The sequence below is a fragment of the Mastigoproctus giganteus genome, chromosome 1 (genome assembly GCF_048544385.1).
Source record: "Mastigoproctus giganteus isolate SK-2022 chromosome 1, ASM4854438v1, whole genome shotgun sequence".
Classification (NCBI taxonomy): domain Eukaryota; kingdom Metazoa; phylum Arthropoda; class Arachnida; order Uropygi; family Thelyphonidae; genus Mastigoproctus; species Mastigoproctus giganteus.
In genome coordinates this window covers 38,430,771-38,455,854 of record NC_143575.1, presented here as the reverse complement: position 1 = coordinate 38,455,854, position 25,084 = coordinate 38,430,771, and the positions used below count along the sequence as shown (strand labels likewise).

The window sequence follows — 25,084 nt, the reverse complement described above, 5'->3', positions numbered from 1 at the left end:
TTAGCCATAATTATGAGAGGATCTCTGGATTCATGGGAGGTCCCTGTGGACCAGAGGTGTGCGATTTTATCTCCAATTCACAAAGGGGATCAAAAGGTGACACGAGTAATTACAGACCTGTTAGCTTAACTTCTATTCCAGGGAAAATAATATCACTGGTTAAAAAATGTAATGCAGGTCCATCTAGATAGGAGTGCAGTTATACTTCAGTCACATCATGGGTTTGTTAAGGAGATCTTGTCTAACCAATTTGATTGGATATTATGATGCAGTGACAAAGGAAATGCATGCAAAAAATAATTTTGATATCACACATTCGGATTTCAGGAAAGCTTTTGATACTGTTTTACATAAAAGACTGCTGTACAAATTGGAATAGTGTGGCATTAAGGGAAAGTTACTGCAATGGATAAAGGGATGGTTGAGTGAGAGAAGACAGAGAGTGATTATCAATGGACATTGCTCCTTGTGGACTAATGTTATTAGTGGAATTCCACGGGGTTCGGTATTGGGACCATTGTTGTTTTCTATATTTATCAGTGATATTGATGAAGGTATAACAGGTTGCAGATGATACAAAAGTTGGCCGAGTTGTTAATGACAGTAATCACAATATGCGGCTGCAACAAGATCTGTAAAAATTAGGCAGAAGGGCTGAGAAATGGCAATTGAAGTTTGACAAATGCAAGGTACTGCATTTGGGTAGCAATAATCCCAGGGTAATGTATCAACTGTGTGCTAGCAGGGATAAGGCAGTGATTGTCCCATTGTATAAGGCAATGGTCAGGCACATATTTAATACTGCATACAGGTCTGGAGGCCTCATTTTAGGAAGGATGTTGAGCTGCTGGAATGGGTACAGGGGTCAACAAGATTGATGGGGGGAACAAATGGGTGCTTTTACCAAGAAAGGCTTAATTTCTGCAAATTGCAGCACCTGGAGACTAGGCACCTGCGAGGTGATCTGATTGAAGTGTTTAAGGCTCTGAATGGCTTGAGCAAACATGATGCTGTTGAATTCTTCCTCTTGCTCAGGGTATGCACATGAGGGGGCATAAATTCAAATTGAGGAAGGATGTTGTTGTAAAATAGATGTGCACAAGTTTGTCTTCAGCCAATGAGTGGCTGATTGCTGGAACAAGCTTCCATCCACTGTTGCAGAAGTGGATACTTTGAATAAATTCAAGGAAGAACAAACTATTGGAGGAGATGGATAGGTGAAATGGAATTTTTTTTCCTTTTCTTTGTGCTTGCAAAAAGCAAGCTTATGATCACATCATAAGCTTGCTTTTTTTGCATTATTTGCCAGTATTAATACTAATACTAATATCAATGTGGAAGGACAGTATCTTCAATAGAGCAATGTGTGGTGGAAAGTCCAGTTCAGTCTTGAATCACCATCATAGATAGTACTGGTATCTCTATGTTTATAATTCATTTGCACCATTGTATACTTGTCTAGTTTTACTAAAATGCTTTGGGTTAATTCTCCTAATTATTGGTTCTTGAAAGAAATATTGGAATGTGTAGTTCACCTGAGGATTTATTTTTCTGTGTGTTTTATCTAAATTATTCAGTGTCAGACACTTATTCCAGAATAAAAAATGTTTCCATTTCATGGAGAAAGGGTTATTTATTTTTTTTTTTTCATTGTGTTATTTGCCATACATTTCTGCCTGAAAATCTGTCATTATTAATTTTTTTATGTGATTGTGAAAAAGTAATGTTATCATTTCATTGCTTCACCTAGCATTGTTGTTTGTGTTTGAAACAATGCTAGGTGACAAAAGAAAGAGTATTATTTTAGAGATTGAGCAGAATGTAATTCAGATTTTCTACATCATATGTTAGTATCTATTTCAGTTTTAAAAATGCAGAAAATTTGGCCTGTGCTATAAACAAAGATTTAGTGCAGAATTCCTGAAAAAAGCAAAAAAACTACTGTTACTTCTTTAAAGTTCATAATAGTCTCTGTGGTTGGGTGTAAGAATTGTATAAGCCATTAAATATAGCATCAACCTGAAAATAGACATCTGAATACAATGAGCCAAAGTCAAGATACTAGGAGTAAAAATTAGGAACATTATTGACATAAATTTTGTTTTCTTGACACCTTTACTTTGATTCACTGCATTCACATGTCTGTTTTCAGATCTGTGACATACTTAATTCCCTTTTTCAATTCTTTAAAGGGTTCCATATCATAAACAGTAGACGAAGAAATGCATCTGCCATTTTGTTTGACACATATGTTACATATTTATGTTGGATTTTAAAGAAATTAAAAGATATTTTAATTTTAATGTTTGCTTTTGTTAAATAGTATTAGTGAATCATTTTAACCTAATGTACAAGGGTTGCCAGTTTAAACTGTATGTTACATATTTCAAGTTTGTAAGTACTTACATTTATTTTTCCACATGTCCACAATCAGTTGTATACATTTTCTCCATGTTCATCTCCATCTTATAAAAGTTGCTGTCAGATTCAAAGCGCCACTTCTTGATGGCTGCAGTAACATCAGCTTTGACAAGGTATCCTCCACAAAGAAAAAGAGTGAAAGTCTAATGATGCAAGGTGTGGACTGTATGGGAGATATAGCAAAACAACCACCCAAATTCCACAGTGATCTCTCTTGTTGGGGTCTGGCATTATGCAAAAGGAGCAAATTTTCCTTTGTTTTTTTTTTTTTTTTTTTTTTCCCTCTGGCCTCACTCTTGCAATTTGTACTTTCAGCTTCTTCAGTGTCTCCGCATAACAAACAGAATTGATGGTGTATCCCCGTTCCAAGAAATTCACAAGGAGAACCCCTCTCTTGTTTCAAAAAATAGCACACATATTTTCCAGTGGATGGCTGAGCCTTAAATTACTTTATCAGTGAACCTTTGTGTCATCACCCCATAGGTTGCCACTTTAACTCTGGTTCATAGTAATGTACTCGGGTCTCATTTTCAGTGATAAATCTGTCAAGAAAATTATTGCCCATAGTCTCATACTGCTCCAGAAGGTTGGTACTTGCCTGCACTCTGTGCTCCTTGTGATCTAGTAATGCCAGATCACAAGGAGCACAGAATTGTTTTTAATACATTGTCCAAATTGTTTTCAATATATGTCCTATTCTCATTCTTGATCAAATTTCTCTGATCTTAATGCTTCACAGATCACTTTATCCACTCTCTCTCTCTCTTCATTTTCTGCCATTGCTTAACTTTGGTATGTCCTTCAAACTACTACCACCATGCCTAACCCATTTCCCCTCACATTGACTATCATTTCCACATAAATGTTCTTCAAATTTCAGTAAATCTTAATGGGTATAATGCTTTCTGCATTCAGGAACTCAATAACATGCCACTGCTTCATGCTCACATGAATGCACCTAGCATGGCTGCAGTAGTCTGTGAAAATAATATGGCATTGATGATTTGATAGTTTGTATACAATATCACATGAGCAGGAAAAAAATTTGGAGGCATTAGTTTCAGAACTCCCTTTGTATTTGCAGGTTGCTCCCCCCCCTCCCAGCACTGATAAAAGGTACCAGAAAGAAAAATTTTCAGTAGCCCTGAAATTTTGTACTTGACAAAATAAAATGAAATAAAATAATGTTATGTACTTGAACAAAAAAAAAAATAAAATACTTTTAAGGCACATGAACAAAGAAGACAATTTTAAAATTTGATTTAGTGCATTTTGTAATGACAAGTATAATTATCTTATTGCATCGTAAGACATGCATTGATTATTATTAATTTGAATAAAATATTCCAGAATTCCATTACATTTTAACTATAAGATGGATCTCTTTTAAAGAGATCCATCTTATAGGTTTCTGGTTTCAGATTTTGAAATGTTGACAGGTATGGAAACGTCATCTGGCTTTAGAACAACTATCCAGTGACTTTTGTCAAACATGTTTTGGGCAGGGTTGTTCAACATAATTTTGTGTTCTCTATTTTGAAATTCAGCAATCATTTTTTAAAATAATTTCCTAATTTTTTATGACTTAAGTACTTTTGACCTATAATTTTTATTGATCAATAGAACTTAAGTCACAGATATGTGGATCCACAGACCACTGATTGGGAACCAGTATCAAAGCTATAAATAAAGTTTCTTTCCATATGTTTAACTTGTAAATTATATGTTAAATTGGCATGTATTGAGTAGTACAAAAGCATCATTTTAATATGCAATAAATTGACAAGGAATGCAAACAAAGTTTGCAAAAATGGCATCATTATTTTAACATCTCACTTAAAATCCTTTATGAGTTGCCTTGTCATGCACTTTCAAATAAATAGCACTTCCTAGAGAGGACTGCTGTTATTTATTCTCAATTTTGAGTTCCACTACCATCACCCAGACAACACCATTTTGAAAATTATTGTTTCCTTATTGGTGGATAGGTAGGTACCCAGAACATAAGACTAGACAACCTAGAAGTGAAATATTTTAATATAAGAGATGCCAAAAGTTGTACAAAATGAACTAAAGTAGTTTATGACCTTTAAGACCTCATATACTGCAAGACTTTACTAACTTGTATTGGGTAGTACAAATGCATTATTTAATACTCAGTAAATTCACAAGGAATGCAAACTAAAATTAAACATTTTTAAAAATTATGCCATTTTTGCAAAAATGGCATAATTTTTATAACATCTCATATTGTGAAATCCTTCGCAATGAGTTGCCTAGTCATGTACTTTTGAATAAATAACACTAGGTTGTTCTCTCTTACACTCTGAGTGAGTGCCTACCTGCCCACTAATGCGGGAACAGTAATTTCAGAAACTATGCCATCTGGATGGTGTTCTCAAAATTGAGAATAACAGTAGTCTTCTCTACTGGGGAAGCATTATTTATTCAAAAGTGCATAATTAGGCAACTCGTTTGCAAAGGATTTCACAATATGAAATGTTATAATAATGATACCATTTTTGCAAACTTTGTTTGCATTCCTTGTGAATTGACTATGTAATAAAATTATACTTTTTTGCACTACCTAATATGTGTTAGTAAATTCTTGCAATGAAAAGTAGTTTAAATATATAAACTGATTTAGTATATTTAAATTAATCTAATAAATAATCCAATAATCTAATGAAAAGTTAGCCAAGTGTTTTAATATCCTTAGGTTAATGGGTCAACTTTAAAAGGACTGCAAAAAAGATGCTCCTCTCTGCAGCGTCTCAATTTATCGTGGTGTGGAGGAAATAATAATCTTGATCCTGAAGTCTTTTCTCAGTAGGTTCACATTTACATCTTTTGTTTTTATTGTTCGTGAAAACAATTGATTATAAATTTAAAAAATGACAAAATTGCCAATAGAGCATATAATATAAACAGTTATTTAGATTTTAATTTTGATTTGTGTGGTTTCAGTGATTGAGGCGGGGGGGGGAATCTTAAATCATCCCACAGTTATCATAAGGTGACTCATAAAAAATACTACTGCATCTTATTATAAATTACCCATTACACCAATTCTATTGATATAGTGAATAATGCATTATGTCTGTATTGATGATAAATATGGGTATAATGCATGGTGATTATATACGTACCTTCAGTTTTATTCCTAATATGGAACTCTTTTATGTTGAGTAATTTTTCTGCAATCTCGTTTTTAGGTCCATTTTCATAAATTTTAAATCATTAGAGACTGATTTGATGTGAGTTTATGGATAACATTGTTAATCAGATAGAGGGGTTGCAGATATATTATATAAACCCTGGTATTTTTGGCAAATGTTAAAGAGGTAAACTATGGGTAAAGAAGTAAACTGATCATTACCTTTTTATCCATTTTCAGATTTTCTTAGTTAGCTATTTTATGTAATTATAAAAATAGATAACTCAAAAGAGTATCTTATTTAGCTGTCCCCCCATGATGATACCAGCACACAGTGTTCTAATTTTTGGAAATCTACTTCTACTTCAAAATATTCTTGGAAATATTACTTAATGTTTCTTTGAATATGGATTCCATTTTTGTTTTTCTGATTATAAATACACAAAATGTAATGTATTTTTCATGAAAAAAATTAAAATTATTCACATATTTATATCCAGATTTCTAAGTGAGTGTGGTAAACACCTGACTTGCCTGAGAGTATCCAATTGCTGTTTTTTGAACAATCAATCAATGAAAGCAATTGCAGACTTCTGTCCTAACTTACAAGGTACTTATATATTTATGATTATAATCTTTCTGTAACTGCTAGCATATAAAAAAAATTGTAAGGCTAAAGAATGTGAAAGAATGAAATGTGATACTAAAATAACTGCTTTTATTCATAACACTATGTAACAAAATTTCAAAAAGCTTTTCTTTTTCTGAATTTTTTGGTGTTTATGAATTTGATTGTGCTAATTTTGAATATAACCTCAGTTTTTGTATAACATCAATGATTTTCCCATAAATTAAAAAAAATTAAATATGCAATAATACTGTGTCAGATTTATTAACAATATTTAATTCTGTGCAGAATGAAGTATCAATCTTGATTACAAGTAAACCTTAAAAAAAAAAAAAAAAAAAAAATTAGAAATCCTCCTTGTTAATCAAAAAAATTTCCCTAAAAATATACATTTGAACATCTCTGTCTTTTGTTTTCAATGCAATTATCCTGAACTGAGAACCAGATATAGCCGCCCATCATTTCTTCTTTATACTTTTCTTGGTACCTTTTCTCCATTATTTGTGTCTTCTGGTAGAATTTCTCTCCATTCTCTTCACTAGCATCATCCAGATTTATTCTGAAAAAAGCCCAAGTAAGAATGAAAGTAATGGAGTATAACTGTTATTCTTTATCCCATTTTTCTGTAATTTTCAGTCAGCTTGTCAACTAGTTCTTTGTAATTTTCACCCTTAATGTTATCAAGAAAGCCATTCATTACAAAGTGAAATGGCTCTCAGGTATTTTGCTCAGCATCAGTCATTTTGTCTTCCAGTTCTTGTGAAGCTAACATATGCTGGGACCTGTAAATATGCTGCCTTTCACTTTTTTCATCAGATAGTTTTGGAAACATAGATTGTATATGCTTGAAGATGTCACCTTGAGAAACTGATTCTTTAATAAATTGACTAGTCTGAGCTTGATATGGAATAGGAAGCAAGACTTTGTTTCTTGAAAATTAGTTTTTTTTTTTTTTTTTTTCACAACACTGTGTGCACCAGGCTGCAACTCAGTTTTGGCAGACCATTCTCTTTTCCTGTAGTACTGATTTTCTGCCCTGTGTCTGAGAAACAGAGAAAGCAAGGGAACTTAGTGAAACCACCTTGCAAACTCAGTAGGAACCTCAGCACCTTGAAGTCCCCACATTCATCCTATTTATACTGGTCATACTTGACCTTTATCTTCATCTTGACCCTCATCAAATAGTCTTGTTTAATATGAATAGAGTGCTCAACAGAGAGAGAGAGAGAGAGAGAGAGATCAGTGGATGTATATTTCCATTGTGAAATAACACAGCTTTCAAACTTTCACTGTCTCTGAAAAGGTGCCTCTATGAATTGTGACTAATGCTAATTTCTTCACAAAGACAAATCGAAACAATAACATAAGGATTCTGAAATCATGTAAAAATGTTCATAAATGCCATGTCTTTTTCTATATGGGAAGTCTTTCAGCTGTAAACCAGTAGAGTTTGCTTCTTTAAATGATGTCAAGAGCTCTGCATTAGATTGAAGTTCCTCACCAAGACAACCAATTCTTGCCGATCAGAAAAATATGGAGTTTTACTTAAACAGGCTTCAGAGATTAATCGCAGTTATCCTGTTCGCCAGATTCATGATTTAATTCTGAAAAGTTTTCTCTGTAAGATGGATTGGGAATTGGCAGATCTTCATTCTTTGGCACCAGAGCAATAGAGGATAGTACATCAGGATACATGACAGCTTTTTGATCCACTGTCTTTTTAAACTTTGATATATCCACTATGCAAAAGTAGCAGTTGTCATGGTGAGGTGTGGGATCTCTCCATATTTGAGGTGCAGGTCGACCATCACTAATCCAACAGTGTTGGGACCTGAGGGGTGCCAGATTAGTGAGTTTGCCGGATCACTGGTGGTTATTTTAGCATATACATTTTACCCAACAGCTAACCACCTCCTTCTACCTTTAACACGTTGACTGCCAAGCTAGTTTAAGAAAAAAATTCCCCAGGGGCCAAAAAATATTTAGGAAATAATTTGATTAGTAATTCTAAAATAAATATTGTAATGTCAGTGTTGTCGGTTTTTTCGCTTAAAATATTTTTTTAAAAAAAGTCTTTTTTTTTTTTTTATGTTGCATATATGTGACCAACGTGGCCACATATGTTGGTTACTTTATTTCTTGAGAAGCCGTGTCAGCCACATACGTGTGACACTATTACGGCATACATATGAAGGTCGTTTGTGATTAGTTTATTGCACGCACAGCGAGTGCTGCAATAAAACTAATTACGATAAAATAAACTCTCAAACATCGCAATACGTTTGTCAGTATTGTTAAAGATTTCGTGAAAACAAATTCGTTAGCGTGTTGTATTATCAATCACATTGTGTTGTGTGTTTCTGCAAGTTTGTATAAATGTGTTGTAAAAAAAAAAAAAATCTAAAAAGGAATGGCTAAAAGAAAATTACTAAGATAAGTGAAACTGAGAGAAATTGCTGGAATTTACAATTAAGCAGAGTTAACTTCTCACAGACACACCGCTGTTGAGTTTTTTCAGAAGTTCAACTTTATCTGTTATGGACAATGTATGGTGTTTGTGCTTTACACCACCGAGAGGCACTTTCTTTATGCATTGGAACTATGGCTGGGGCTAAATGTGAGAAGGTTATAATAATAAATGCAGAAAAACAGGTGGGAATGGCTTGCCAGTGTTTACGAGTTCGCGCCAAAACAGTAGCGGCAGGTCGGTGCACTGACCCGGGAAATATGAAATTATGTTCGAATTAGCAGCGGAATCGGATTATCGGTGGCCGGATTAGTGATGGTAGACCTGTATAGCAAAAGGCATGCATTTACAGCTACCATGAAACCATGTGTCAAATATTGATCTGCAACTTTCACAGCAGAAATGGTGTCCACAGCTTGTCTTCACCCACAGACATTTCAGAATGGGCTTCATGTGCACTTGAAAACTTGGTGCAACAATGTTATGTTTCACCAGCTTCAGACCTGTATAAACATAGTATAATGAGTCTGGAGATAACTCACACCATTGTTTGGCAGCCAAGTATACTAAAAAAAAAAAAAATCATTATATGGATACTACAGGTTCTTATATATCATTTATATATACTTATATATATATATACATAGAAAAAAACAATTAAATATTTTTATTTAATTAAATATTTTTAACAAACAAATTTTTTTTGTAATTTTAAGGGAGAGAGAGAGAGAGAAGTATAATTTGTAAATAGCCAAATCAAGGGAAGTGTGAAATCATGACAAGTCAAAAGAAAGAAAAAAATAGGGGAGGGGGACAAAATTAAGAACAAGAGTGTTGTAAAAGGATTATGTGCCCCTAAATCATTTTGAATAATAGAAAGAATGCCATTATAGCCAAATGAATTGCCAATCAACTAAATAATTTAGATAGATGCCTATGTTTTGATGGCTCTGAAATTAAATAGACTGAAATGTCACAATGTGATTCTGAGTAACAATAAAAATGATACTTCAGTTGTCTAAATTATGCTGTGATTGGTGCACTACTCCAGTCCCTACCAATTTAGGTATTGGTACTAGCGTTTCTACTGAACAATAGTAAATGTTGGCTATCCTGTGTGTACAGGAGATGATGTGCAGCAGTGAAGACAATACGTTATTCATGGTGATGGATATATCCAAGCCAGTGCATGTAGTGTTTTGAGTGTCTTACAGTGAAGGACATCTCTTCAGAAAAAATCTGCCAGCATATGGAAAAGGGTTATCTCAACAACTGTTTGTCATTCCCAGAAGTGTATAAATGGGCAAATTATTACCTTGAAAGAAGGAAAACTCCAAAGGATGACCTTGTGTGAGTCCAGGACAAGCTCACACAGTTGACACAAAAAACATGTTGTCATGGTCAACAGTTTCATCATGGCAAATTGATATACAACAGTTAGTAATATGGCCAGGGAGCTGGATATCAATATGGCCAGGGAGCTACATCATCATCCATAACAGATTGCAATATAGGAAGGCCTCTGCAATGTCATTTCTCAAGTGTCTCAACAATGAGCAGAAATATTTGTGAATGGGATTGTGCCTGCAGCATCTAACTAGTATGTGAAGGAAGAAGAAGACTTCTTGAATCACCTGGTGACTGTGGATGAGACATAGTGCAGCTTCTTTGAAACTAAAGAAGAAGTAATGTAGCATGCATTGGAAACATCAGCCATCACCAAAGCTGAAGAAATTTAATGCTTTCAGAAGCACTAGGAAGATCATGCTCATGTTGTTCTTCATTTCACAAGGACTGCTGCTGTGTCATTTCACATGTAGATGTGAAACAGTCAACTCACAAAATTATATACAAACCCTCAAATTTCATCAGCAGTGTGTCATCAAAAACAAGGTACCTGTACCTTTGACTGATAGGGTCATTTTGTTATACAATACAAAAGCCTTTACTTTACTTTTATTCCTATAAATTGGGGTGTCCTCTTGCTGCTGTTAATAAAAATATTCCATACAGTACAGGAATACCTCGCATAGCGCGGTTTCGAACAGCGCGGGTTTAGCTATAGCGCAGTTTACAAATTGAAAAAAAATTAACTGCATTACACACCAGTACATTTGATATGTATGTATTATAATGCCAGCACGTAGGCCAATGCGTTATGGATTCAAGGGCATTCTGACTGTTGTCAAAACTCCCATTATATATGGACTCTGCTGGCATTCATACATTAGTAAACACTCTAGATTCCAAAAGGTGAGGTCATTGATTGTGCTTAAGCTGTACAAGTATTTTTCGCTGTGTATTTTTATTAAAGATTATTTTTTTAAAAACGTTACACCTTTATACGCAAATATGAGTGGAAAGAAGAAATGTAATGTCGCTGAGTGTTCTTCTAGATCCAAACATCGAACAAGGTATGAAAGTAAGGCAGGCATTGCAAATTGACATTCGATGTTATAAAGAAATGTATGCAGATAAAAAGAAGAAAAAACTTTGCAAACTAAGCTGATCAGTTATTTTTCAAAATAAAAATACAGTACATACTTCACTTATATTCTTTTGGTATGTACATACTGTGATAAAAATCATTTCTATTGTACTTACTAGTATTTTTCATTTTTATCATTTTAGTTTCTTTTTTTGCAAGAACTTCGTGTGCATCAATTTATAGTAAACAAACACCTATATATTTTTGCAACTTAACCCATATAATCAAATTGTCGGAACGCATTACATTAAAATACATACTAATAATACCTCAATCAGCGCGGTTTCGCATAGCGCGGTATTTTTTTGGCACGAATTAACCATGCTATGTGAGGTATTCCTGTATTTGCACTTCTGTTTATTTTTTCTCCTCATTGTTCTATTTATTTTATTTAATGGAATATTACCAGATATTTTGTAAGTAATCACTTTGATAATTTCATTCTTCCAATTTTCTTATTTCTAAATTTTGACAAACAGTTCAAGAGGATAAAATAATAAATACTGTAATTAATAAATTTAATTTAAAATAAGTTAATAATATAGAGAAATTAGCAAAAAAGGTGGCCAAGCTGCCGGCACACTTTCTATGTTTACCTGTGCTCAGATTTTGTCATTTATTTCTACAATTCATGTTTGGTTAGAATTAATTTCAAAACCTGCCCATTACACTGCCAAGGTTGCAATTTTTAGATATTGCATTATATATCTAGTATCTTTTCTTCTGATTGTTAAAATTTAATTTTATATTCTTTAAAAAATAAATGATTTAGTGTGATAAGGATTTTGACATAAAGAGAATGGTTCATATACCATTTTTATTTTATTTTATTTTTTCATTTAAATGCAGAACTGGAAATGCGTAGTTGTCAGCAAAAGGAACTTACTAATCTGGGCTTTATGCAGATATCTCGATTTCCTGATCTACTTCGACTGGATGTGTATAGAACTTTAATTGACAAACATTCTGTTATTACAATTCTCAGGTGAGATTTCAGAATTATATTTTCTTCTATGAATTAGAAGAAAACCTTTTTGAATTCAAAATTCAAATGGGTCAAAAAGTCAATTTAAAAATTAATGAAATTTTGAATTATCTAGATTACCTTAACTAATACTACAAAAATTGTACTTTAATATAATAAAAATAATTGCATATTTTTTCTCATATAACACAGCATAAGATTTCTCAATAAGATTCCTGGCAGTTATATAGTATACATCAGGTACCTTGCTTAATCATTCTGTTTATTTAACCTAAACAATTAAAATTTATTATCATTTACATAGTGTTGGGGTTAACATTTATACCACTGCTGATACTTATCCAAACTTCATATAACTAGCCACCACGTTGCTAGTTACCCCTTACCCGTTTAGACTCTCATTCAGTGGTAGTTTGTAGGTTTGAAATGCTGTGTTGTTCTAGACAGATTAAGCCTGACGTAGCCAAGTGGTCAGGAGCGAGAGTGCAATATCACACACTCTTTGAGTGGACTGGGGTTCAAGCCCTGACTGCTAAATACGATTAATGTTTATATTGATGATTTATTGTAAACTCCTCTGACCTGGTGGTTGTGCCAGAGTATAAACAAGAACATTATGGCAGCTTTGTTCCCCGAAAATGCTATCTGCGATAATCTAAACTACTAATTATTCTAATATTAATGTTCACAATATCTTTTATGCTTCCCTAAATATTGTTGGCCTCAACTGAATAATAAATTTAAATAATTTCCTATGCCATTAATACTATTATCTTTCCCCGAAAATGCTATCTGCGATAATCTAAACTACTAATTATTCCTAGTATTAATATTCACAATATCTTTTATGCTTCCCTAAATATTGTTTGCCTCAACTGAATAATAAATTTAAATAATTTCCTATGTCATTAATACTATTATCTTTAAATTAGTAATAATTTATTCTCTTACTTAATTACTATCTGCAATTCAGTTTTATTTACATAAACTGTCCAGTCAAAACATTGCCCACCTATCTAATAGCAGATGTGTTCCCCTCTTGATACCAGTACTGCTGCCACATGACAAGTCATAGACTCTAAGGCCTCCAAATGTTGCGGGAGGTGTGTTGTAACATATCATCAAGATTGCATCCTGTAGATTTGTGATAGTCCCTGGTAGAGGATGCAAACACCAGATCTGTTGATCCACATAAATTCTAGAGATGTTCTATGGGATTTGTGTCTAGCAAATTCAGTGGCCAAGGTAGCACGTGGAAGTTACTTTCATGTTTGGTGAACCATTCTCAGACAATACAGGCAATGTGGCAGGTTGCGTAACTAGCTGGAACACACCTGTGCCATCCAGGAAGACAATCACCATGAAGGAATGTACCTGATCAGCCACAATAGATAAATTGTTTTTAGAATTCAGAGTGCATGCAGTGTAGTGGTGTAAGGATTTCAGGGGATTTGCAGAAAAACGTCCCCTATACCAAAACACTGTCGCCACCTGCTTGTTTCTGTTAACCAGGACATCAGAGTGATTACTATCTGCAGTTCATCACCATACCCTCCATCTACTATCCACATAACATAATAGGGAACATTCATAAGAAAAGGCAACTTTTTTTTCCAGTTTTCCGGTGGTATCAGTGGTCCAGTGATGCTGTTCAAATGCAAACTTTAGGCATCATTGGTAGTGGGTGGCTGTAAGCAAGTACCTTGACCAGATGCTTGCCTACTCTGATGGTCCATACAGAGGAGCATGGGTACCTTGACCAGGTGCCTACTCAGCTTGCAAAAGGCAGGACATCCTACATTCGCCATAACCATCAATGAAGCATGGGCACCTGCCATTGGCCTAGCAACTGCTGTTCTGTCCACTAGTCATCCGCCCTTGGAACACCTTAACTACAGCACTCTGTGAACAGCCCACAAGATTTGCAGTTTCTCTAATACTGCTGCCCTTCAACCAGTATCTGATAATCCTCACTTTTTTGAAGTCTGTGAGATCATGTCCCTTGCCCATATCAATCAAGTACTTTATGTAGACTGCATGCCACAAACCTGCAGTATAACATTTACTAGTTTTCACTCTGACATATGTGCCACTAGGCAGAGAGAGACGATTGATTGTTAAAACATCGTTGGGGGAGATTCGTAATGTTTTGACTGGACGGTGTACATTTTTCAAGTCCATTAATTTTTCACCTTCTTTAAACTTTCATTCTTGTTCTCTTATTATTCTTTCTTCTTTCCTTTATGTCTTCTCGGTTAAGTGATCTATATACTGATGATCACATCCATCTACTTATTTTAACATTGCCTTCTTCTTAAGCTGCTTTGTGCTTAAAGATGTAATCACATAACCTGTCTTTGCATTTATCTATTTCCATCCCTTATTAAGTATACAGTTTCTTTTTTAATTATCTTAACATTCATTTATATAAACACTTTTTTCCCCCCTCTTTAGGTCATGTCATAAACTTGAACATTTACATCTTGGAGGGTGTATTTCTATAAATAATTTTAATGAAATTGCAGTGGAAATAGGAAGAAGCCTGAAGTAAGTGTTAAAAGTTAATAATAATAAATAAATAATACATATCAATTTATTTACTGTGCCAGAGATGATATTTAGTGACAACGTACCTGTTATGAATAAGGCCAGAATGGTTTACAAGAGATTACAAAGGTACATACATAATAGTAAAATTGGTTGTATTTACAACAGGTCAAATATAAATAATAACAGAAGCAGAAAAATAAAACATGTACACACACACACACACGCTACAGGTTAGATGGTAGGATGGTATCGACAGTTTGCCTGTGGTATTGGTGGTCTTCCGAAAACAGGAATATATTTATGTTGAGTTGCTGAATCTATTTAAGAGAAGGATAAGGGAAGAACCTATCAAGAAAGATTTGATTACAAAGAGAAATTACTGAAGGCTTCTACCTAGTACTCCTGGTGGTGGTGAATAGTCCAGCCACCCTCTCTGACATTGTGATAATGGTTAAAAATATGATTAATCTATAACAAGAGAATCTTAAGGTCAGTTATCTAGCCAGCTAACCTTTGTGTAAATTCATTATCCATGAAGTAATCCAAGCTTGTTGATGGATCTGTTTGCTTGCCAATATATTTGTCCCATTTTATATGTATTTCTTGTATTTAATTTATTTAATTTGTTACCTTAATTTTTTACCTTAATAATAAAGAGTTCACTCTTTAAACATAGAATAATAAAGCATTATTATTTGATTTGTACATCTGTTTATATTTAACATCCTTTCACTTTATAACCCATTCTATGTGAGCATGTAGCTGTTATTCACCACACATAAGTGGCACTAGTCAGCTGAAAGATGAAACAGCTAAGTGTAGAAAGAATTTATTCTGTAGAATAGATGTGTGGAAATTTGCCTTTAGCCAGCGGGTGGTTAATTGCTAGAACAAACTTCCATCTGTCGTTGTGGAAGTTGATAGGTTAAGTAAATTTAAGGAGGAACTGGATAAACATTTAGAGGGAATTGTTATGTAAATTTTATTTTATTTATTTATTTTATTTTTTTTGGCGATGCTGCATAAGCTCATACGTTTGCTTTCTTGCATCACATGCCACTATTACTACTACTACTTTTGAGGTGACTGGTTGATTGATTTTAAACACTTTCCTTGTTGATATATTATATGTCTAGAGCTGAAACTGTTTGTGTTTTCTGAGAAAGCAGTGTATAGTAATACATCCATTGTTGGTCATGTTGTTAGTATTTACTCTAATAAGACATTTCTCTGCTCTATTTCTTTTAAGGATGGATTTTTTTTTTTTTTTTAAGTTCTATTAATTCAGAGGAGAACAGGTATTTCAGACTTTAAATAGGCATTTTGCATACAGACTATAAAATAAGTTTTGGGCTGCAAGGATCATTATTTATGCAGAATTGGATAGCATTCTCCTAAATACTTCAGATTAAATACTTAATGTGTGAAGTTGGATTTTTTGACGTTTGAATGATGATACCAAAATCCATAATTTAACCAAATTACACCAAGGGTCACTCAGGATACAAAAGTGATCTCTTTTTTTTTTTTTTTGAATAATCCCAGATGGAGAATTTTCTCCTTGTTTCTATAAATCTTTTGGCATAACTGAGATTTGTGCAAAGGCTATTATTAGCCTTCCACAATAAAGTGTTTTTGCTGCCTGATCTATTAGAATATAACTTAGGATGTTTGAACATTGAAAGTTCCTGGAGAATAAAGGCAGTTGGCCAGCATCTTATATCAAGCTTAGGACTTTTTTGTTGATGGCATAGGCCTGAAATTTAGATATTTTTGAAATTTGCTTAGAAAAAAAAATTCTGTTATGTATGCTTTCCTTAATTACAAATCTGATCAACTGTAACTGAATGACTTTATGATAATTTTAAACACTCTCCATTAAATTACTAAACTGTTCATATTTGAGTATCCACCCTCTGTTTGAAGAGTTGTATATTCAAATTACTAAACTGTTCATGTTTGAGTATCCACCCTCTGTTTGAAGAGTTGTATATTCAAATTGTGTTAGTGTGATTATAAATTTGCTATTTTTTTAAAATATTGATCTTTATTGTTTTTTTGCAGATGTATATTATTCTTCATTTATATGGCTAGAGGGTAAATATTTTATTGTTAGTTTTTCAATGCTAAAACCCATAACATATTACAGGGAATCTCAATTTATTATTCTGTTAATGCAGATTGTTAGTAAGGATAATCTCAAACCTCAACAGAGAAGCAGGGTTTGCCTCAGTATTTGGGAGGACTTGAGTGAGCTGGGAAACAGTGTAACTGTTCTTGATCTTGGTGTATTCCTAGTTTCGTTCATGTAAAAACTAGGTAGTGTGATCACTGATATATATTTTTTTGTTTTTACGGCAAAAACCGCATCAAACACATGACCGGGATATAAATTATCAACGTTATTGTCTTCTAAATAGCATAAACTCACATTAGCATTAGCAAGGGCACATGATTCAAGAAGGCAAGCTTATATAGCATCAGCCAAAAAAAAAATGCCCCCTTCTCATTTCACCCATTCACTCATTCCAAATGTTTGTTCAGTTCTGCCTTGAATCTGTTTAAGCTATCAACTTCTACGACAGATGGAAGTTTGTTCCAGCAATCAACCACCCACTGGCTAAAGGAAAACTTCCACACATCTATCCTACAACTGTCTTTCCTCAATTTGAATTTATGCCCTTTCAGGTGATTATTCTGAGCAAGAGAAAGAATCCCATCAGTATTGAGCATGCTCAAACCATTCAAGGCTTTATACACCTCAGTCAGATCACCTCACAGGTGCTTAGTCTCCAGACACTGTAATTTGCAAAACTTAAGCCTTTCTTTGTAAGAGTACCCCTTGGTTCCATTCACTAATCTTGTTACCCTTCTCTGTACTCATTCCAACATCTCTACATCCTTCTTAAAATGAGGCCTCCAGATCTGTATAGAGTACTCAAGGTGTGGCCTGACCATTGCCTTATACAAGGGGATAATCACCTCCTTATCCCTGCTAGAAAAATTCCTGTACATCATTGACAAGACACCATGAGCTACTCTTGCAGACTGTCTACACTGCTCAGAAAACTTCATATCTGTCTGCACAATTACCCCCAGGTCCTTTTCACTCTCTGCCACTGTCAGTGTAGTAGCACATAGTTGATATATTACTCTGGGGTTACTGCTTTCCATATATACAGTACTTTACATTTATCAATGTTAAACTTCAGTTGCCACCTTTCATCCCATCTGCTCAACTTTTCTAGATCTGTTGCAGCAGTGTACTGTCATTAGTGTCATTAACAACCCTTCCGAACTTTGTATCGTCTGTAAACTTGGACATTAAGCCTATACCATCATCAATATCATGCAACAATGGACCCAACACTGAACCCTGGGGGATTCCACTAATAACATTAGTGCATGATGAGCAGTGTCCATCGATTACCACTCTGTCTTCTTCCACTCAACCATCCCTTTATCCATAGCAGCAATTTGCCTCCAATGCCACACTGCTCCAATTTGCGCAGCAGTTTTCTATGTGCAACAGTATCAAAAGCCTTTCTAAGATCCAAATATATGATATCAAAATTATTCTTTGCATCCAGTTCCTTTGTGACAACATCAGAATATCCAATCAGATTGGTCAGACAAGACTTCCCCTTAACAAACCCATGCTGTGTCCAAGCTATAACTGAAGTCTTGTCTAGATGATCCTGCAGTGCTTCTTTAACCAATGCCTCCATTAATTTCCCTGGAACAGAAATTACCGGTGTCTCCCTTTGATCCTGGCGCCTCCGTAGCCAGGTGGGAAGGAGCAGCAGTACGTAGCACACGCTTCTTGATTAGACCGGGGTTCGAGCCCGTCACCACCAAATACGGAGATTGGGGAAAGGTCAGGGAATGACCACCGCATATCCCGGAGCAATATGGCCTTAGTTGCTAATGCTCCAAATAACTAACTAACAACAACAACAACCTTTGATCCTCCTTTGTGGATTGGGTCACATTTGCACATTTCCAGTCCATGGGTACTTCCTGTGAGTTCAAGGAAGCTCTCATAATTATGGCTAAGAGTTTGTTTACTTCCCTTACTGCCTCCTTTAATATAACTAGATAGATTCTGCCCGTCCATCCCAGGTGCCTTTCTTATGTTTATCTTCAACAATTTCTCCTCCACTTTACTCTCAGTTATTACAAGATTATCTAGCTTACTGCCAGAGTTTAATACACCTCTGGCACTCCCCTCTCTGAATAACTCCTCATGTGTGAATGTAGATGCAAAATATTCATTTAGTTTGTTAGCTACCTGAGCAGGATCATCAGCAGTTCCTGCTGATGATCCTGCAGGAATCATCAGCAGGAACCATCGATATCAAGTGGACCAATCTGATTTATCCCTTTTCTTCTAGAGTTTACATAAGTAAAGAACTCTTTGCTGTTTTTCTTTGCATCCTTTGCCAAAGCTTTCTCATAATCTGCCTTTGCCTGCCTAACCTCCTTTGTGACTTGGTTACAGACTAGCTTATATCTATCATAGGCCTCTGTGTCACCTGTTAATTTATATGTATCCCATGCATTTTTCTTCTCTGCCACATGTCTAATTAGTTCATCTGACATCCATTTATGCCTAAACCTTGAACAATATTTCTTTATTGGTATGAAAAGCCTAGTAGCTTTCAAAATTATTTCTTTAAATGCTTCCCATTTTGAATTTTCTGTTGGTAACATCATCAATTGGTCCCACCATATAGACAGACACAATTTGGCCTCAGTAGCCCTTGTGTCATTAAGCTCTATACCAACAACAACCCACCGTATAGAATTTAAATAGTGTCTCAGACCGTAGTCACCCTTACAAAAGCAAAAACCTTTCCCTTTACCCCTAATGGTAGTTACCTGTTTGAGTAAATCCCACTTCAGCACACTGTGATCCCTGCAACCTAGTGGTTCCTTTATCTGCAGATTCTTAATGCATGAAGAATCACTGCTGATAATCAGATCAAGAGTATTACTCCCTCTAGTTGCCTCCCAAACATGCTGATGTAGAAAACAATCATCCAGTAAACCCACAAAAGCCTTGCTAGTGTGTGTGACCAACCCACAAATTCCAGTCAATCTCTGGGAAATTAAAATCCCCCATTATAAGATATTCTGATTTACTGGCCCACTCTGGTAGTGGGCCAGTTTATCTCTCTGCACAATTGCTCATTATACTCATCAGATTCATTAGGCCTATAACACACACCTACTCTCATTTTTCCTTTCCCAGTGCTTATGTCACACCAAACAGACTCAACATTGCATTGTCCACCAACATCAATTGGATGCACTTCCTTTAGATTTTATGTGTTTCTTAACTAATAGCATAACCCCTCCTCCCTCCCTTCCTGTCCTGTCTATCCTTTCTGTACACATTGTACTCCCCAAATTCCAGTTCTGAACTGCTTATGTCTGTGTGACACCTTGTCTCTGATATCCCAACAATATCTGTCTTTGATGTCTTGACTAGCACTTCAAGCTCATCAAATTTATTAACTATACTCCTAGCATTGTTGTACATGCAAGTATACATGCACCTGTTTCTACTCTTAGTTACCCTAACACAACCCATGTATTTACTTGTTCCACTATGATTCCCAGCAGTCCTGGAAATCCCCATTGCCTTGCTTCCAGGCTGCTGCTCAATTTCATTTCAATAGAAGCTGTGCAAGAATCACTTTCACCTCTGCCAGTGGCTACTGTTAATCTATTAGTCCGTGTATCCCCCTCCCCCAAACTAACAGTTTTCCGACCCACATAACTCTGCCTTGATAGCATCAGCAAATATTCTTGCACTCTTTCTATTTAAGTGTATCTCATCCCTGTAGGAGCAGTTCTTACATGTTTTCTACCTTCAACTTAAAAAAAAACATACAATCGTAGAGTAGATGCACATGGGATAAGAAAAGTAAATATTACAAGTCTGCATTTCTGATTTTAAAATGTCCTGCCTGGGGGTAAGACACCATTGTTAAAACTTTTATCATGCACGTTTCTGTTGTACAAAATTATATAAAAAATGTAATATTATCTATTATATAGAAAAGAGCAGTTAAATAGTTTATTCTAGAATTTTATACATTACATTAAATGACCTCTTGATTTTCCTCTCTGAAAATTATCTAAATCTTCATTAAATAGCTGATTATAATCATTAAGAGCAACCCTGAATATGACATTAGTATTATGTTCATCATCATCAGCCATTTTCAATCCACTGCAGGATGAAGGCCTCTCCAGCAACTTTCCAGTTCCTTCTGTTTTGAGCACTGGCCATCCATTTACTACTCAAAAACTCATGAATTTCATCTATCCATCTCCGCCTTTGTCTTCCAGGTTTTCTTCTAGCTCCTCTTGGGTACCATTCTGTTATTTTCTTAGTCCATCTGTCATCATGCCTTCGAGCTATGTGTCCTGCCCAAGACCATTTTAGTTCTTTAGTTTTGATAAGAATGTCCTTTACTTGAGTTTGCTGCCTAATCCATGTGTTTCTCTTCTTATCTAACAGTCTGATTCCCAATATAATTTGTTCCATTCTTCGCTGTGTAGTTCTCAGCTTCTCTTCCATTCTTTTGGTGAGTGCCCAAGTTTCACTTCCATAAGTCATGGTGGGGAGTATACATTGATTCATTATTTTACGTTTCAGACAAACTGGGATATTGCTCTTCAGTATGTGACTATATTTCCTGAATGCTATCCATCCAAAATTTATTCTTCTCTTGACTTCCAGCCATTTATCATTATTACAGCTAATAACTTGTCCCAGATAAGTATATGACTCCACCTTTTCAATTACTGCTCCTTCAATCATTATTTCCCTTTCCGTGGCATACTTGTTCATCATTACTTTTGTTTTAGCCATATTCATCTTTAGTCCAAAATCCTTACTAACTGTGCATAACTGATTAAGATTTTCCTCTAATTCTTTGGGATCGTGGCTTATGACCACAATGTCATCTGCAAATCATAAATGGTTTAGGTACTCTCCGTTCACATTGACTCCTTTCTGCGAGAGGGGAACAGGTATCCTGTGTGTTATCAGACACTCAGCCTAAAACACTGATGGATCCAATATCTCTCTATTACAGAAGATTTAGGAGAAGTCCGGTTGGCCTGCCTCCCTAAAATCCACTCATGCACACCTTCTCGATGGTAAGCCCTGTTACGTCACTTAGGTGGCAACGAACGTGTAGAGTGGTTCTCTTCAAGATGCCTGGTCAGCGTGAAAAGGAAAAGACCAAACCCTCCAGCAATGAGAGCACAACAATACAAATGGCCCTCAGTCCCCAGCAGCTTTCACTCTCCCTCTTACGGCAGCGAGAGGATCAGAGTGGAACCAGAGGGTGCTAAGAATCTCTGGGTACGACCAGGCTGCCATGCACGGAAATTGAACTTGGCCTGTTATAACGTACGATCACTCATCGGTGAAGACAGGATATTAGAGCTGGAAAAGGAATTAGAAAATGTGAATTGGAATATCATCAGTTTGGCTGAAACAAGAAGAAGAAATGAATCACTTATAAGTTTATCAAGTGGAAATCTGCTGTACACTAATGGAAACAGTGAAAGGAGTGAAGGTGGAGTTGGGTTTCTGGTCCATAAAGATTTTAAAAACAACATTTTGGAATTCAAAAGTACATCACCAAGGGTGTCAAGACTAATACTCAAGATTTCTAAGAGGTACAAGCTAAAGATTATAATGATTTATGCACCAACATCGAGCCATGATGATGAAGAGGTTGAAGAAATGTACACTGAAATTGAGAGTCTTCTAGATGAGCAGAAAACCCACTACACTATTATTATGGGGGACTTCAATGCTAAGGTTGGAAAAAGGCAAAACAGTGCAGAAAGAGGAACTATAGGAAATTTTGGAATTGGTGAAAGAAATAAAAGAGGTGAAAGACTTGTGGAATTTGCAGAATCTCAAGGAATGTCAGTAATGAACACTTTTTTCAAGAAAAGGGTGAACAGAAAGTGGACATGGAAGAGTCCAAATGGATTAACAACTAATGAAATCGACTTCATCCTCACTAACAGAAGATATATTGTGAATGATGTTACCGTCCTGAATAAGGTAAATGTTGAAAGTGATCACAGAATGGTAAGATGTACACTTGATATAGATGTAGGAAAGGAAAGGAAAAAACTGACTCGAGTAAATAATACAAAGGTCTTTGAAATAACAGAGGAGGAGAAAAAGCAGTATGTACTGGAACTTAAGAACAAGTTTGAGCTTCTGCAGACTGCTCAGGACCAAGATATCGACGAGGAATATTACAACTTTTTGAAAGTGATAAAGCCCAAGAAACCTATAGGGAAACAGAAATCCAAAGAAGAAAAAATTAGTCAAGAAACACTTGTCATGATGAACCAAAGACGACAAATGAAGAGCAAGAAAAACACTAACAGGGAGAAAATTGAGTATACTGAGTTATGCAAAGCCATTAGAAAGAGACTGAGAGAGGACATAAGAAGATTTAACACAAGAAAAGTAGAACAAGCATTAAGGGAAAACAAAGGATTTAAATCAGCAGCCCTGAACAGTAATACAGAAAGACAAATGATACTGAAACTGAAGAATAGCGATGGTGTACTTATAAACAGCAGAGAAGGCATAATTCAATTAGCAGAAGACTACTATAGAGAATTATACAAGGAGCGAGGGAATGATACCAGCAGTGGGGAAGATGGATTGCAAAGTAGCAACACATACGACATACCCGATATTCTTCCTGATGAGGTAGAACATGCATTGAAGAAAATGAAGAATCGGAAAGCCCCGGGGGAAGATGAAGTTACTGTAGAGTTGTTAAAATTGGGAGGAAGAGACATAACACAAAAACTGGCAAGGCTCTTCACAAAGTGCATTAGAAAAGGTGTGATGCCTAAGCAGTGGAATAATGCAATCATAGTTTTGCTGCATAAGAAAGGAGATAAATCAGAAATTGGAAATTATAGACCAATTAGCTTGTTATCCCATATCTACAAGTTGTTCACAAGGGTCATTACTAACAGATTAGAAAGAATACTTGATGAGAATCAACCGAAAGAGCAAGCTGGCTTTAGGAGAGGATTCTCAACTATGGATCACCTTCACGTAATATCACAGCTAATGGAGAAAGCAAATGAATATAAAACACCATTATGCCTGGCATTTGTGGATTATGAAAAGGCATTTGACTCCATACAGCATAAGGCAATGTTTCGGGCACTGGAAAGACAAGGCATAGATATTCCATATATTATGATTTTGAAGAAAATATATGAGAGTGCTACATCCTTTATTAGACTAGACAAAGACAGTAGGAAATTTAAAATCGAGAAAGGAGTTTGACAAGGAGACACAATATCTCCGAAGCTGTTTACTGCTGCCCTCGAGGAAGCTTTCAGAAGATTAGACTGGTCGCAGAAAGTATTATGTTATTTACCCATAACCAAGATTATCAATAATTATATCTGTTAATTTTTTGGGAAGCAGGCAAATTAGCATTTAATATATTCCTGATATATTGCTTTAAGTAGTAATACTTCAACAGATGGAGGTTGATATACGTATTTCAAAAAATTGTTTACTGAAACAATTAATGATACAGTGATGAGATGTATCCACAATGTATGAGATGCTCACTGGTACAGAAGTTTAAAAACTCAGAACTTAGTCAAAAGGGCTTATATGTGAGAGGTGTAAAATGTTATTGTATTGGTATAAAGTCAGTTCTCAGTTATTTTAGTGCACAGTCGCTCAGCAACAAATATATAACTAAAATATAATTAATGGTTAATAGACTAATAAAACAAGGTATATTTAAATTTATTGTTTATCTTATTTAATATATAGTTCCAATTTTTTTTTTTTTTTTTTTTTTTTTGCAGAAATCTAAAAACACTAGACTTATGGCGAGCAAGGACATTAACGGCTACAGGAGTTTCAGCGATTGCTGAAAACTGTGAAGCACTTCTAGAGATAGAATTTGGATGGTGGTGAGTACCAAAATTGAATTATAATCATCTTATAGTCAGTCACCATAATTAATTTGCAATAGTTGAACCTGTGTAACATTGAAGCCTAAACTATGCATTGAATCAAGCATCTCATTCAGACAATACCACTAGCAGTTGAATTGTGACCTAGCAATACCGATCTCTGAAGGTCAGAGCAGTATACAGTCAGAGTGTATACTGGGATCAATAGTGTTGGCACAAGTAGTTAGTTTTAGCAGTTGCTATCCTTTTCATAGTAGGTTTACATATGAGATCACCATTTTGAAGCCAATTTATATTACTTCAGGTTGTGTTGAGTGTGTATAATGAAACATTAATGTAGTTAATATGAGGAATAGTATATTTCAACCTGTAAACTT

The 25,084-nt window shown here is 35.1% G+C and overlaps 1 protein-coding gene across 1 annotated transcript in view; it reads left to right on the top strand.

Annotated features, from left to right (window-relative positions):
• Positions 1 to 25,084, top strand: part of Fbxl4 (F box and leucine-rich-repeat gene 4) — a 105,501-nt gene that overhangs the window by 45,279 nt on the left and 35,138 nt on the right. The window contains exons 8-12 of the mRNA XM_090370048.1: positions 5,141 to 5,250; positions 6,079 to 6,188; positions 12,011 to 12,146; positions 14,601 to 14,693; positions 24,597 to 24,704. Of these exons, the coding sequence (XP_090226174.1) occupies positions 5,141 to 5,250; positions 6,079 to 6,188; positions 12,011 to 12,146; positions 14,601 to 14,693; positions 24,597 to 24,704 (557 nt within the window). The remainder of the gene's footprint in view (positions 1 to 5,140; positions 5,251 to 6,078; positions 6,189 to 12,010; positions 12,147 to 14,600; positions 14,694 to 24,596; positions 24,705 to 25,084) is intronic.